General features: G+C 38.1%; 1 protein-coding gene across 4 annotated transcripts in view; it reads right to left on the reverse strand.

Annotated features, from left to right (window-relative positions):
- Positions 1-4,070: 4,070 nt before the first annotated feature.
- abcc5.L (ATP binding cassette subfamily C member 5 L homeolog) overlaps positions 4,071-16,941 on the reverse strand; it is a 67,357-nt gene continuing 54,486 nt past the window's right edge. For all 4 annotated transcript variants that reach the window (XM_018261763.2, XM_018261764.2, XM_018261762.2 and 1 more), the window contains 7 exons: positions 15,233-15,322; positions 12,276-12,465; positions 11,168-11,327; positions 9,880-9,958; positions 7,857-7,970; positions 4,714-4,878; positions 4,071-4,633 (listed from right to left, as the gene is read on the reverse strand). In XM_018261763.2, the coding sequence (XP_018117252.1) occupies positions 4,532-4,633; positions 4,714-4,878; positions 7,857-7,970; positions 9,880-9,958; positions 11,168-11,327; positions 12,276-12,465; positions 15,233-15,322 (900 nt within the window). In that variant the 3' untranslated portion in view covers positions 4,071-4,531. The remainder of the gene's footprint in view (positions 4,634-4,713; positions 4,879-7,856; positions 7,971-9,879; positions 9,959-11,167; positions 11,328-12,275; positions 12,466-15,232; positions 15,323-16,941) is intronic.

The raw sequence follows: 16,941 nt of genomic DNA on the forward strand, positions 1-16,941 counted from the left end.
ATTCTTGTTTAGCGTGGAGCTGCTTTCTTTTGGTTCCCAGTGCTGCTTGGGTACTGTATTTGGACAGGTCTTTTTTTTCATGCCATCAGTCTGAGCTGAGAAATTCCCTTATGCTGAAAACACCATTATCTGGAAACCAGATATCTAGAAAGCTCCAAATTACGGCTGACTCACTTAGATTTTTATTAAATAATGAAACCTTTTAAAAAATCATTTCCTTTTTCTCTGTAATAATAAAACAGCACCTTGTACTTTATCCTTAGTACCATATAATTAATCGTTATTGGAAGCAAAATGTAATGTTTACATGATTTTTTAGTAGACAAGGTATGGAGATTCAAATTATGGAAAGATCCCATATACAGAAAAACCTTTTTATTTTTGTCTGGGTACAACATATCCCTAAGATTATACATGCATTTCTCAACAACAAGTTGTTATTGCTGCAAAAGCAACTTTTGCTAACAGCACATTCCAGTTGGTTATTTTTCTCCTAATATAACATCACTAAATATTAACTAAATTTACGTTTCATTGCTTTTAAAGCACCTTTCAGTTACCTTTTAATATGATGAAGAGACTGAGATGTTGAGACAAATAGCAATTGGTTTATATTTTTTATTATTTGTGGTTTTTGAGTTATTTAGCTTTTTATTTAGCAGCTCTCCAGATGGCCTGGTTGCTAGAGTCCAAATTACCTGATCAACCGTGCATTGATTGGAATAAGAGACTGGAATATGAACATGAGAGGCCTGAATAAAATGAGTAATAAAAAGCAGCAATAACAATAAATGTGTAGCCTTATAGAGCATTTTGATTTTTAGATGGGGCAAATAATAAAAAGGCAAATAATTCAAAAACTATAGAAAATAATTGAAAAGTTGCTTACTGGCCATTCTATAACATACTATTCTATAACATACTTAGGTGAACCACCCTTTAAATAAATATATGACAGAGAATGTGTATGTGAGTGCAGGACTTGGAATCAGTACACTGACAGAACTCGTCATGTGGATAAATGCATTTGCAAGGCACTGTATGTTTGTTATAGAGGCTTGCAATGTTCAGGGGTATAGATTTGCTTTAGTATTATCAATATACTTTAAGTGGAGGTGTTTTCTAGGCACTCTGCCAAAAATCTTCTTATCTCATTTAGTTTGAGAAACTTTGGAACTTTTTCTGGACATTCAACTTGCAAACGTTTCAATAGGGATCCAGGACAGCGGGTCACCAGGATCACTCCCAATGCCACACAGCTCTGCCCTCTGACCTCACCAGTTCACCCTTCTGACATCATCACTCTGCCCTTTGTCCAGATTTTTATACTGACAAAGGTGACAACCTTAGCTAGATTTCAGCATATAAAAAACGGTATTTATTCATACTTATGGAAGGAACAGATAACAGGGAGAGGTAAATCAGGGGTTTCCATGTTGTGTGAAGCTGATTACAAATTGTGGTTCAGAGGGTGGAGTTTCCCTTTAAGAGTATAAATGTGTATTATTTTGTCAGTCTGATCCAGCCTAGGATTTCAGCTGCTCTCTGGAGTCACCTAAAGCTGCTAGACAAAAACATCATGCAAGGATAAGCACTAATAGCAATATGTCTCTCTGCTCCCAGTCTAGCCATGTGTCGTTTTGCTTGTGTCAGCTAAAGGAGCTATAGTTTTTTTCTGAAGCTCTGTTGTGTGTGCCATTATCAGCTATTAGGCATTCCTAAAGTGCTGGTTTAACAGCCTCCCATTGGACCATTAAAGCAGTAGATCTAGTATATGCTGTGGCCCTCCTGCTGTCAGCAACAACTTCTTTCAACCGTAATTAGTCAAATCCACCACCGAGTTGCAATAGATGGGCAGCAGATTAAGTCATCAGCTTATTGGGCAGTGTATGGAGCCCTCCGACAGGCATCCACAATCGACATCTGGCCGAAAAGTGGGCAGATGTTGATCAGGCAGATCTTTGATGCATTCCTCGATCAGACCACCCGTATTTTCCTCGTTGTATTCCGATTGTTGGGCCCTAGAGTCCACGATTTGATCAGCCAGATATCTCCCACCTCAAGGTGGACACATTGGGAGAGATACAAGCAGATTTCTGTATGGATGAGCAGCTTAAAGGAAAACTATACCCCCCAAACAATGTAGGTCTCTATTAAAAGATACTGAGTAAAACAGCTCACGTGTAAAACCCTGCTTCATGTAAATGAACCATTATCATAATAATAAACTTTTTTAGTAGTATGTGCCATTGGGTAATCATAAATAGAAAATTGCCATTTTAAAAAATAAGGGCCGCCCCCTGAGATCGTAAGATTCACTGTGCACACATACAAACCACATGTAAGGTCACATGAGCCAATTAACAGACAGAGTTCTGCCTTTTGCTTCCTCACTTCTTCCTGTTACAGTTAGAGTTGTAGTATTTCTGGTCAGGTGATCTCTGAGGCAGCACAGATAGAGTCACGAAATGGTGGCTCAAGGCAAGAGATGTAAAAGGGCAATATTTATGTAAATATATGTTCCAGTTTGGTAAGATTCTTTAATATGTCATTCAATTTGATATAAACTATCTGTTGCTTAAGTATTCATTTTGGGGGTATAGTTTTCCTTTAACTGTGATTGATGCACAGTTTCCTCAATCTAAGTTTGAAGGTTGTTGCTTTAAAGGAGACATATTGTGTGAAAAACCAATAAAGTGCCAGTACATTATACTCCTCTAAGTATAAAAGGAATGTTCTTTAAAAAGTGGTGTATTGAAAATGTCTCCAAAAACCCTCAGCACTCTGCACTGTAGGATAGGAACCAATCAGTAGCTAGGTTGATCTGAATGCAGGGCTGCGATTGGCTATCCCCTCCCCCTCTGTCCAGGACCGTTAAGATACACCCATAGGAAATGTATAGGGGCTTCAATAAGGGAGCATTTTAAAGTTAAGGATTATTTTAGCCCAAAGTGAAATCAGTACCAGTACACCATTCTTGCCTATGAGGTTGGAGGGGTTTTAGTTATAATATATGTCTCCTTTAATGGAGACTGTTATACCCTGTAGAAGATAGCCACATCAACCTGAATCTATTTTATTATGGGACCCGATATTCAATCACAGGTCCTATTTGTGTATTATAAGGAAGCTGGTACGCTTTGCATAGGATAAAAAAGCCATACATCTGCACCTTTACATAGGTTTGGTATTATTGTGCGGCAGTATAGGTACTTGCATATGCAGAGAGATATAGTTGGACTTCATCTCATGCCTAATGACATTATCACTTGTTTACCTGCATGCTGACCACTTCTTGCTAAGAGTCCTTTAAATTAGTGGGATCCAATACTAACACATTCATGTACATGTGAGCTTCCTACAGCCCATGCAGCCCAATGGAAATCGTTTCTAAAATATTAATATTTTGCGGATTGGCAAGTTTGTCACTGTATTAATATTGCTTGTGGTTATATTTCTGTTGTGCAATTTCCCTATGTGGTGGTCTTGCTTAATATAAGTTTGTTCAGTTCACCTGGTTTCTTACTTTGAATGTAAAGGAGGATATTTAAGGATATTTTTGAGTCACTGAAGAAGAACACAGTTATTCAATAAAAATGTTGACTTTTTCCCCCCACTAGTTTCAGTTTCCAACTTCCTGGTTGTAACAAGCAGTAAGATTAACAGTTCACAGGTAAACTTCCCCGGTTCAAAGACTTCTGCTTACATAAGCCACTAACTGTAACTGAATAGTATGGGGAAAGGTCTGCGTGGGCTTTTCCCTTGTTGCCCTCCACTTGAAGGGGTTCAAAAAGCTAATAGATAAGGTCACCAACCCGAATATGGCTGTTCTAACTCTCCTGATTCCAGGAGAGGGTCTTTAGGATTAAAATAAAATATATATATATACATATATATATATAATGACATGCTTTCTATGATGTCGTAGATCTTCTTGTGCAGATGTGGAAACATACCAGCTAGGTCAGTCTGCAAAAACAAAATTGACTTGGTCTTAAATTGGGACCCCTCAAAGTATAAATTCAGTATAATAAAACTATTAAAAACAAAAAAGACAGACACATTTGATCCATACTTAACCCAGTGCTCATTTTAATATAAAATAAACCAGCTTACATTTTCACAGTAAATATAGGCTATATACAGCTGCATGTAGAAAGCTCCTTTCTAAGCAGGCTACATACAGAACTATGGTTGCCTGAACCATGTTTTTTTCTTTTTAGTGCATTTTAAGGAAAATGCATATTTTTTTATCTTTAGTAATCAGAATAAATACAATAGAACACGAATATTACTTCCAGTAATTAAAAAAAAAAAAACTAAAAGAGAAAAAAAAATCCTGAAATTGGTTTGTGCTAAAAAAAAAAAAATAAAAAAACATACTAAAGTAAAAAATGGAAGAAATGAGAAAGGCCAAAAAGATAAGATTAGAAAATGATGAAATATAAGGGGTGGAGTTGTGCCTGCCACAGGCAGGGAATAAGAAGCAGCGAGTAGCCACCGCAGGATGGAACGGTTGAAGCATTGGAGGTCAGCCCTTGACAGTTATCTTGTTTTCTACTGCAGCAAACATGGAGAAGAACCTTGTATTCTCATTAGACAGTAGGGCAGAAGGCGTGTCGAATTCCATAACCTGCAATAATTGGACCTTTATGAGAATTTAGGTATTCGAGCGGCAGGCAAATGTTAACTTACTGACCGAGAATCACTTACCTGTCCCTGTGTCAGCACCATAATACGGTCACAGCTAAGTACCGTTTGCAGACGGTGGGCAATAGTCAACATTGTGCAATCTGCAAAAGCTTCTCGGATAGTTTCCTGAATGAGAAGATCCGTTTCTGTATCCATAGCTGCAGTAGCCTCATCTAGAATGAGAATCTGAAAATAAAGCAGAATATGATGATGAATATATTATTATCCATAAACCAACGCATGGCATTTGTGAACTTTTTCCTACAACTTGACCATATATAGCTTCTACAGAATCCATAAACAAGGGGAAGTTGTATTCACCACTAATTTACAAATAATTAAGCAGGGGTGCATTTCTGTGGAGAAATACAGGCCCAGGAATCGTCTCGTCCTCTTCTGGTGCACTACCTGCAACCAGGAACAGTACCTTTCGCTCGGGTGCGGCAGATTTTGTTGCTGAAAAAGGAGATTTTAGATTCAGAGACGAAATCCGCTGCACCAAAATGGAGGTAATGTTTCAGGGTGCAGGAAGCACTGCAGAAGAGGGGGAGCGGATTCAAGGCAGGCCGAGATCCGTATGGTGTGGCCTAGTCTTAAAAGGGTGGTTCACCTTTAAGTATGTTATAGAATGGCTAATTCTAAGCAACTTTCCATTGGTCTTCATTATTTATTTTTGATAGATTTTTAATTATTTGCTTTTTTCTTCTGACTCTTTCCAGCTTTCAAATGTGGGTCACTGACCCCATGTAAAAACAAATGTTGTGTAAGGCTACAAATGTAGGGATATTGGTACTTTTTATTACTCTTCTTGCTAGTCCTCTCCTATTCATATTCCAGTCTCTTATTCAAATCAATGCATGGTTTGTAGGGGACTCTAGCAACCAGACTGATAAAAGTAATGCAAACTGGAAAGCGGTTACAACAGCTGCTGAACAAAAATGTAAATAACTCAAAAAGCACAAATAATAAAAAAAGAAAAGCACTGCAAATTGTCTCAGAATATCACTCTCTACATCATATTTAAAGTTAAAGGTGAATTTAAAGGTGAACAACCCCTTTAAGATGAGAGTCAGACCATGGGCCTGTGCCACTACATGTTTTTATTCTTCTGGCAGAGAAAAGCCTGTCACCACGTACAGTGGTGTGAAAAACTATTTGCCCCCTTCCTGATTTCTTATTCTTTTGCATGTTTGTCACACAAAATGTTTCTGATCATCAAACACATTTAACTATTAGTCAAAGATAACACAAGTAAACACAAAATGCATTTTTTAAATGAGGGTTTTTATTATTTAGGGAGAAAAGAAATCCAAACCTGTGTGAAAAAGTAATTGCCCCCTGAACCTAATAACTGGTTGGGCCACCCTTAGCAGCAATAACTGCAATCAAGCGTTTGCGATAACTTGCAACGAGTCTTTTACAGTGCTCTGGAGGAATTTTGGCCCACTCATCTTTGCAGAATTGTTGTAATTCAGCTTTATTTGAGGGTTTTCTAGCATGAACCGCCTTTTTAAGGTCATGCCACAACATCTCAATAGGATTCAGGTCAGGACTTTGACTAGGCCACTCCAAAGTCTTCATTTTGGTTTTCTTCAGCCATTCAGAGGTGGATTTGCTGGTGTGTTTTGGGTCATTGTCCTGCTGCAGCACCCAAGATCGCTTCAGCTTGAGTTGACGAACAGATGGCCGGACATTCTCCTTCAGGATTTTTTGGTAGACAGTAGAATTCATGGTTCCATCTATCACAGCAAGTCTTCCAGGTCCTGAAGCAGCAAAACAACCCCAGACCATCACACTACCACCACCATATTTTACTGTTGGTATGATGTTTTTTTTTCTGAAATGCTGTGTTACGTTTACGCCAGATGTAACGGGACGCGCACCTTCCAAAAAGTTCAACTTTTGTCTCATCGGTCCACAAGGTATTTTCCCAAAAGTCTTGGCAATCATTGAGATTTTTTTTTAGCAAAATTGAGACGAGCCTTAATGTTCTTTTTGCTTAAAAGTGGTTTGCGCCTTGGAAATCTGCCATGCAGGCGTTTTTGCCCAGTCTCTTTCTTATGGTGGAGTCGTGAACACTGACCTTAATTGAGGCAAGTGAGGCCTGCAGTTCTTTAGATGTTGTCCTGGGGTCTTTTGTGGCCTCTCGGATGAGTTGTCTCTGCGCTCTTGGGGTAATTTTGGTTGGCCGGCCACTCCTGGGAAGGTTCACCACTGTTCCATGTTTTTGCCATTTGTGGATAATGGCTCTGACTGTGGTTCGCTGGAGTCCCAAAGCTTTAGAAATGGCTTTATATCCTTTGAAATTGAACTCAGGTGTGATAAACCACAGTTAAGTTATTTTTTAACAAGGGGGGCAATCACTTTTTTCACACAGGCCCATGTAAATTTGGAGTTTTTTTTCTCCCTTAATAACGTAAACCTTCATTTAAAAACTGCATTTTGTGTTCAATTATGTTATCTTTGACTAATAGTTAACGGTTTTGGATGAGCAGAAACATTTAAGTGTGATAAACATGCAAAAGAATAAGAAATCAGGAAGGGGGCAAATAGTTTTTCACACCACTGTAGGTGTCCTGCCTTTAAGTCTATGGCCAGCAGTCCAAATGGTGTTGGGCAGAGAAAGGTTGTCAGTCAGTTGCTAAGCTCAAGTAACTAACAGCAGCCCAGAGGATTTACAGTGAATCAGCATAAAAGAATACGGGGAGCTACTGGTGGCATCTTCAGAGACAAAGCCAACGGTTATGGGGGCCTTGGACTACCACAAAACATAAACTCAGTATGTGAAGTCGTAAATAATCTAAGAACAACCGAATGAACAATACGGCCATGTTTTGCTTTATCTGTTTCAAGCCAATATGAGCCCTGCCCTACCAGCAGCACAGATACAATGGGCATGTGCAGTGCAAATTTGGAGGTATGAATTCTTGCATCATTTTTTAGCATTATCCTTTATTGGATTTCTTTTGCAATATTCTTCATACTATTTTGAATTTAAAACATCAGCAAATAAATGAAACATGGTAAGTAGTTATTCTGCTTTGTGTCCCTGTGTAGAACCTTCTGTCAGTTGAGTAACAAAGTAAGTGCTCCAAATGCTGAAGGGCGGGAGAGAATTTGTGGAGGGCCACTCACTGGACAGATCTGCTTTAACAAGTGCTTACCTTACAACGGCGCAGTAGTACTCTCGCAATACACATAAGTTGTCGCTCTCCCACTGAGAAATTTTCGCCGTTCTCAAGCACTTCAGTTTCAAGTTTTAGAGGTAGTTGTGCAACCTAGTTAAGAACAATTGTTTTGTTACACACATTTTGCTAAAAATAACGGAATATAGCCATCTACAGCTTTACTATTTATAAAGTCAAGGCCTAATATTAGAACTCAATGTGTAAAGGAATAGTGACATTTTCCAGTCTAATTTTAACAACAGCATTTTACTATGCCTATAAAACCCCTAGTTTTTTTCTTCGAATAGAGGTGCCCCCTTGCCTCTTCCCATCTGAAAGCTTAATAACCAGCGCTAATCTGACACAGCTTGCAGAACAGTGGTCTTCCATCCTATCAGAACATCGCCTTGCCCCCTAAACGCACACACTAATATTATCCCACTGTATAATCTGTGCCATTACAATATTTTTCTTATTTAATCTACGAATGTTACGAATGATAACAGCTGAAATTATATTTTAATTTTCTATTTCCCCCATAAGTATATTAAGATATTTAAGCTCAGCTTGTGGTTTAAAGGGCAATGGCACACACAGCAGTTTTGGGTGTTTTCAAAATAGCATAATGCATAGCTGAGTATTGCGATGGGAAGTTTATGGGGGGGAATAACTGAAAAGAAAAAGAAATTTTGCAGCAGGGAGAACTGAATCTCAGTTGGCCCAAAATAGCCAAGAAATATCCTAGGTCAGCAATGGAGGTGTTTGGAGCAGACTTTGGTCACACTGAGGTTATGATTTCAACAAGGAAAAAACCTGCCAAAGAGGAACATGAATTAGCAGTTTGGGGTGTTAGCAGAACAGCACCATAAGTTGCAGTCTCCAGACAACACTACCTAGGTTTCCTTGTAGTCTGTACCAATAAACACCATAGCACATATTTCCCTGCAGTATGTACACTGCAAAAAGAACATACAAGGGTATCGTTGCCACTTAGCAGCACGCACTTTCAACAGCTTTCAATTATTTACCTTATCTAAAAATTTCTAGATTTATCTAGATTTCTGGGGTTAAAAGGAACAGTTCAGTGTAATAATAGTAGAATAATAGCCAGAACAATACTTTCTGCTTTTCAGCTCTCTTGGTTTCCACTGATTGGTTACCAGGCAGCAACCAGAGACTCGGGGGGGTCCCATGGATCATAACGGTTTGCTTAATGCGGAGGATCAATTGCAAACTTACTGAACATTTATGTCCCCCCTTCAAGTCGCTGACTAACTTAGATAGCTGCAAAGTAGGGTTCTGTTCTGTTTGACATCCAGTCACTTCAGCCTTTATACATTACATTTATGGCTAACTATCTATATTAGAAACATTTTTTTTAGTTTGCACAGCCTGTCTATTTACCCATTTTTTATTTTTACACTGAACTGTTCCTTTAAGGATTAAAGGTCCCTAACCAGACTTCTTTCAATATGATCACCTTTTAACAACTCTGTTGCACTGCATAACTGGCCCCCAACATGGCCAAATTTGGACAGCATCACTCTTAAAGCATCTAAGAGGATTTGTGTGGAAAAAGTCAAGATGGCCATTCACACACCTATTAAATGCTGTTGACTTGGTCCCTTCACACCCAAGTTGAAAGTTTATTGGGACATGTATGGGGCACAACAGACTGATATGTCTGTAAAAATTGTCCAGCTATTAATTGGACAAATTTGAGAAAGTCTTTGGACAAGGGCAGTATCTGCACATTGATGTGGTCATAATTTGATTTGTCTTCAAAGGCCTGACACTGTATGGTCTGATATTTGGCCAATGGGCTTGCCAAATTAGAGGATCTGACAGTGTATGGTCAGTTTTCTGTTTTCAGCCCTGTAACAGGGCAATAAGCCATGGATATTTCCTTTCACATGCTTGTGGTTAGTATTAAACTAAGTAATATTTAAATAACATTTTAAAATTTCAAAACAGACCTCATAAATGTGAATACACAAATGCATAACAAAGTAACACTTACACATTCTTTCATGTGTGTCCTCTCTAATGCATCCCAGATTTGCTCCTCAGTGTACTGACTGAAGGAATCCAGATTTGACCTACATAAACAGACATGAAAAATATATAAGCAAATATTACTTTGTTTATTATCAAAAAAAAAAGTTATATCTATCTATCTATCTATCTATCTATCTATGCAGTCCCACAGTACCAGCACTCAGACCGATCAATAAATCGTATATATTCTTATGAAGGATCAGCACACACTGTTCTGTAGTGAAGTAATAGTGTTTAAGAATATATATATATATATATATATATATATATATATATATATATATATATATATATATATATATATATATATATATATATATATATATATATATATATAATGTTCAAAGTGGACCAGCACACCAAATCTTCAATCAATAAAGGTTTATTTCAACATCACTCAAGTGTATATATATATATATATATAATATTCAAATTAAAAATTTAAATTAAAAGTGTTTGCACTTTTCACAAGTGTTTTATTTGTCAAAAATATGTAAATTTTTACAAATGGAACCAGCACTTTCATAATGGGTACTAAAGAAATCCCAAATGTTTAGCTTTTTATTGGCCATCACTGGGGTCACCTGATTGTAGTTGGGAAATGATGGGAACTACAACATGGATCTGGCCATTGCTCCTGTATAAACTATAACATTTGGGAGTTTTAACCTTGAACGCAATGCTGCAGATAAAACTTAGCCCCCGTATAAAATATATAATGAAGCAGTAGAATTCTTAATGAATCAGGTGAAGCACTGGCCAGACCTATACCTAATTATATACATACTTCTGAATGTGCACTTCGCATTGAAAACGGATTGAGGACTTTCCATTATCAGCAGTCACAGATACAGGCAGGGTGCCAAACACATACTATAGTTATATATTGGAATAATAGAAATCACGAACGACAAATCCCACTAATCTACGGTTTTATCCCATTACGTTATACATTGTTAACTGTAAACGCTTATACCTTCTATTGCGAATGAAAAAAAAGATTTATCTTTATCAGGGCTGTCAAACACAATGCCAATAGGTCAGATGCAAGAACTTAAATTAAATGTTTCAGTCCCAGTCTGCTAAAAATCCTCTGCACAATTCCTTGCATCCTACAACAAGTCATAAATCATAATACTGACACACTGTTTTCAAAAGTTTCTCTGCTTGCAAAACTTAAGGAACGTAAGGTCTCTAATTACCCGATTTAAAAATATAATTATGGAATTGGATGTTCTGTGTTTACTCACCGTACTGTTCCACTGAACAAAACAGGTTCCTGAGGGATTATCGACAGTTTGCTCCTTAGGTCTGCCAGACCAATGTCACTGATTTTAACACCATCAATCTTGATGCAACCACCAGAAAGTTCCACCAGCCGAAAGAGAGCCATCCCCAGGGAGGTTTTTCCTGAAATAATAAGAACTGGTTAGTACCCACAACATATAACGGTGAACAGGAAATCATTTCATACACAATGAGAACACCTGTACACTCCAACACTTGTATTAAAAGTACCATATGCCAGTAATGAAGCACCTGCACCAACTACCCACTCAACTTAATTAGCGCATTCTGCAGCTCTCCAGTTGCAAATATAAACTTGTTGCCTGGGACCCATTAGCCTAAAACTAAAATCTTTTTCTTTACAAAGATTAATTATCTTATTCAAGATAAGTAATAAATACAGGTATGGAACCTGCTATCCAGAATGCTTGGGGTTTTTTGGTTAATGGATCTTTCCGTAATTTGGATCTCCATACATTAACACTGCTAAAAAATCTTTTAAATGTTTAGTAAACTTAATAGGGTGGTTTGCCTCCAATAAGGATTAATAATAATAATATCTTGGTTAGGATCAAGTACAAGGTACAGTTTTACTTTTACGGAGATAGTTTTTTACAATTATTTTAAAAAACTTGATTAAAATGGAAGATGGCCTTCTCCTAATTTGGAGTTTTCTATATTACAGGTCCCATACCTGTACTAAACAAAACTCAAACCTCCGAATTTAACATCTGGTTGCCAGGAGTCAATGACCCTGGCTAGGAGACAGCATTTTAAAGGGCCCTTACAGCATGTCAGTGTGTTAATATAATTATTTTCCTTTTCTTCCTTCATTACGAGATACACCATAGAACAAAACCAACATGTTATACCCCTATCCCAAGTAAAGTTCTGCAATAACATTTTGTACAGTGGCAATTTTTATGTAATTGTAATTTTTATTGAGGTGGGCAAATAAAATGCAAATCACCTGGCTAATTGCTGCTGAAGGTGCCACCCAGCTATCATTGATCTTTGATATGACATTCATTTCATGCCTAGAGGGTGGCAGCATTGCAAATCTTAACTTACCTGATCCAGTTCTTCCCACAATACCAATCTTCTCTTTAGGTTTAACGGTGAACGATATTTTTTTCAAGACAAGGGGCAAGTTCTCTCTGTACCGCATTTCTGCATTTTCAAAGGCAATTTCTCCTTCCTGGGGCCAGTCAGCTGGAGGAGCCTTGTTTTTTATACGTGCAGGAGCCTCTAGGGCCAACGTCTAGAAAAAAACAGGGTTACAAAATCTTTGCTGAAAGTTTATTTTAAACTGACATATACTAACAAGAGGCTATGTAAGCAACCCAAGTACATACACTGCCTTACAAATGTATTCACCCCCCTCCCTTGGCTTTTTACCTATTTTGTTACATTCAAACCTGTAATGTAAATGTTTCTTAATCTTATTTTATGTGATGGATCTGGACAAAATAGTCTAAGTTGGTGAAGTGAAATGAGAAAAATACATATAAAAAAAGAATTAAAAAACAAACAAAAAAAACCCCTAAAAATTGGCATGTACATATGTATTCGCCCCCTTTGCCATGAAGCTCCTAAACAATCCTGGTGCAACCATTTATCTTCAAAAGTCACATAATTAGTGAAATGAAGTCCACCTGAATGCAAAGTGTCACATGATCTTTCAGTATAAACACACCTTTTCTGACATGGTACCACAACAAACCTGCCAAGAGAGGGCAGCCCGCCAAAACTCACAGGATAGGCAAGGAGGGCATTAATCAGAGAGGCAGCACAGAGAGCAAAGGTAACCCTGAAGGAGTTGCAGAGTTCCACAGCAGAGACTGGAGTATGTGTTCATAGGAGCACAATAAGCCGTACACTCCATAGAGCTGGGCTTCATGGAAGAGTGGCCAGAAAAAAAGCCATTACTTAAAGTTATAAATAAGAAGGCATGTTTTGAGTTTGCCAAAAGGCATGTGGGCGACTCCCCAAATGTATGGAGGAAGATGCTCTGGTCAGATGAGACTAAAATTAAACTTTTCAGCCACCAACACATCCCATCACCCCAAGAACACCATCGCCACAGTGAAACATGGTGGCAGCATCATCATGCGGTGGGGATGTTTTTCAGCAGCAGGGACTGGGAAACTGGTCTGAGTCGAGGGAAAGATGGATGGTGCTAAATAGAGGGATATTCTTGAGCAAAATCAGTGTCAGTTGCCTGTAATCTGAGACTGGGACGGAGGTTCACCTTCCAGCAGGACAATGACCTGAAACATACAGCTAAAGCAACACTCAAGTGGTTTAAGGGGAAACATTTAAATGTGTTGGAATGGCCTAGTCTAAATCCAGACCTCAATGCAGTTGAGAATCTGTGGTCAGACTTGAAGATTGCTGTTCACAAGCGAAAACCATCCAACATGAAGTAGCTGGAGCAGTTTTGCCTTGAGGAATGGGCAAAAATCCCAGTGGCAAGATGTGGCAAGCTCATAGAGACTTATCAAAAGCGACTTGCAGCTGTAATTGCAGCAAAAAGTGGCTTTACTGACTTTAGGGGGGGGGGGTGAACAGTTATGCATGCTGAAGATTTCTGTTTTTTGGTCCTATTTGTTGTTTGCGTCACAATAAAAAAAAAATAAAAAAAACATCTACAATGTTGTAGACATGTTCTGTAAATGAAATGGTGCAAACTCTCAATCCATTTTAATTCCTGGTTGTGAGGCAACAAAACATGAAAAATGCCAAGGGGGGTGAAGACTTTTTGCAAGTTTACAAATTAAACTTAAAGGGATCCTTTCATCGGAAAACGTTTCTTTCAAAACGCATCAGTTAATAGTGCTACTCCAGCAGAATTCTGCACTGAAATCCATTTCTCAAAAGAGCAAACAGATTTTTTTATATTCAATTTTGAAATCTGACATGGAGCTAGACATATTGTCAATTTCCCAGCTGCCGCTGGTCATGTGACTTATGCCTGCACTTTAGGAGAGAAATGCTTTCTGACAGGCTGCTGTTTTTCCTTCTCAATGTAACTGAATGTGTCTCAGTGAGACATGGGTTTTTACTATTGAGTGTTGTTCTTAGATCTACCAGGTAGCTGTTATCTTATGTTAGGGAGCTGTTATCTGGTTACCTTCCCATTGTTCTTTTGTTTGGCTGTTGGGGGGAAAAAGGGAGGGGTGATATCGCTCTAACTTGCAGTACAGCAGTAAAGAGTGATTGAAGTTTATCAGAGCACAAGTCACATGACTTGGGGCAGCTGGGAAATTGACAATATGTCTAGCCCCATGTCAGATTTCAAAATTGAATATAAAAAAATCTGTTTGCTCTTTTGAGAAATGGATTTCAGGGCAGAATTCTGCTGGAGCAGCACTATTAACTGATTCACTTTGAAGCGGTTTTCTATTTAACCACAAACTTGCTTAGGGAAAAAAACATCCCTCTACCTATGGACAGGTAGAAGAAACAAGTATTCAAAACTGGCTCCTCCCACCATGATACTAACTTGAGTGTGTTATTAAGTGAACTGAATGAGTAAAGGAAAAAACTCATTGAACATATACAGCTTGATAAAATGCTTTTTACACATTGTATTCAGAAATCGAACAGGAGTTTTTTGTTCAGACAAAACATCAGAAAATGCTTCCCAGAAAAGAAAAAAAGATGAAACACTGGGGCATGTTTACCAAGATTGCAGATAAATATCACTATTAACGTTGCCCATGGCAACCAATCAGCAGTTTGATTTGAACTGTCACCTACAAGTTAGAAAGCAAAAGCAAAGATCTGATTGGTTGCTATAAGCAACATCACTGGTGATATTTATCTTCAATGTTAGTGAACATGTCCAAGTGATATCTTTGTAAAAGCATTATCACTAACAAATGGTCCAATAATTTTTGCAAATCCACATTTTAAAAGCCTAGTAATTTTTAACTAAATACATTGATAGAATTTTATAGGGTTTCATCTAAGAAATGGATCTCTTTAAGTGATTTGGAAAACTGTGATCTTAAAAATGATCTTACTTTGATGTAATGGTTGATTCTTTCAACAGATGTGAAACGAGCTTCAGTTTCAGATGCCAGTCTGACAGTGAACTGAAATAGACCTGTCAACTGAAGGATAGAAAAGAACTTTTAAACATAGAATTCTCACTTCCAGTACTGGCGTGCAATACTTACTACTTACTGTTTTAGAAGGACTGGGTGTTGACTATAATAAGTATGTTTGAGCAGAGGGAGTCTCATCTAAGGGTGGAATTTGACTGCCTACACAAAAATGTGTGTGTCAAAAAGGTAAGTTCACCTTCAAATATAAGGGGTAGTTCAGAGGTGGGCTCACCCTAGATCAGTCAAGTAGCCTAACACAGTAGCCTCCCCCCTTCACAGTATTACAGGTGACAGACAACCAACCGCTGCTGTAATGTAAACTTTAGCTAATATCTAATGATGTATTAAATAGTATGGGTATGGCATACACATGTTTACATTGCTCTCTAGGGACAAACTAAGAAAACAAAGACACCAATTGTTTACATTAACAATGTTTATTGGTTATGTTTAATTAAAATGTGGCCATCTTATCAACATAAATAACACAAACTATACTTGATATGTCAGCTTAAGAACGGATTGCTCAATAAAAGAATAGTTAAAAAAAAAAATAACTGTGGGCTGGGGGAGGCAGGGGTTTAGATTATTTTTTGTTTTTTCGTAACTATTTTTGTCAAAGGTTCACAGAAGGTATATAGCATTAAAGGGGTTGTTCACCTTCCAAACTGTTTTTCAGTTCAGTTGGTTTCAGATTCTTTGCCATAAACAAAGATGTTTTCCAATTACTTTACATTTTAAATTTTTTACTGTTTTCCCAAAATTTAAGTTTAACGTTTTATGTTTGTGTCTCTAGTACAGGGGTCCCCAACCTTTTTTAACCTTGAGCCACATTCAGGCCCGGACTGGCCATCTGTGGGTTCTAGCAAATGCCAGAGGGGCTACCATAAGATGCCATAGAAAGTCACTATTTAGTTGGCTGGTGGGGAGATAATTGGGCATCTGTGTACCTACAATGTCAGGGCCTATTTTGACTCCCAGTCCAGACCTGGCTGTGATTGGCTACTTTGTAGCCCCTATGTGAACTGGCAGCCCACAAGATGCTCTACTTGGCAGTATACTTAGTTTTTATGCAACCAAAACTTGCTTCTAAACCTGATATTCAAAAATTAGTACCTGCTTTGAGACCACTGAGAGAACTCATGAGCTACTGGTTGGGGATCACTGCTCTAGTATTTCAGTCTGGCAGCTCCGAGATCCAGGAGCATCTGAACGGTTACATTTGCTACATTTAGTTGATTCAATTAGTTGATACATTTCTCAGCAGTATCTGTGGAGTATTAGCAACTATTGTATCAATTCAAACAGCTGCCTTTAACGAAAATCAGGGATTCTGCTCAGCAGGGACAAATATAACAAATGTATCAACTAAATGTATCAATTTAGAACAGTTTAAGAGTCAGCAACCCCCCCCCCCCCAGAGCTGCTTTAGAAATTGAAAACTTAAACACTTCAATATTAGAAAAACGGTCACAAATAGAAAGTGGTTGGAAAAAGTCTTTGGGGCAAATTCACCAAGATGTGAAGTTGTGCCAGGCGCAACTTCGCCGCACTTCGCCAGGCGTAGTTTCGCCAGCGCTCTGCAAATACACTAAAATCCGAAGTTGCGCACAGGAGTAGCGTAA

Source organism: Xenopus laevis, chromosome 5L (assembly GCF_017654675.1).
Source record: "Xenopus laevis strain J_2021 chromosome 5L, Xenopus_laevis_v10.1, whole genome shotgun sequence".
Taxonomy (NCBI): domain Eukaryota; kingdom Metazoa; phylum Chordata; class Amphibia; order Anura; family Pipidae; genus Xenopus; species Xenopus laevis.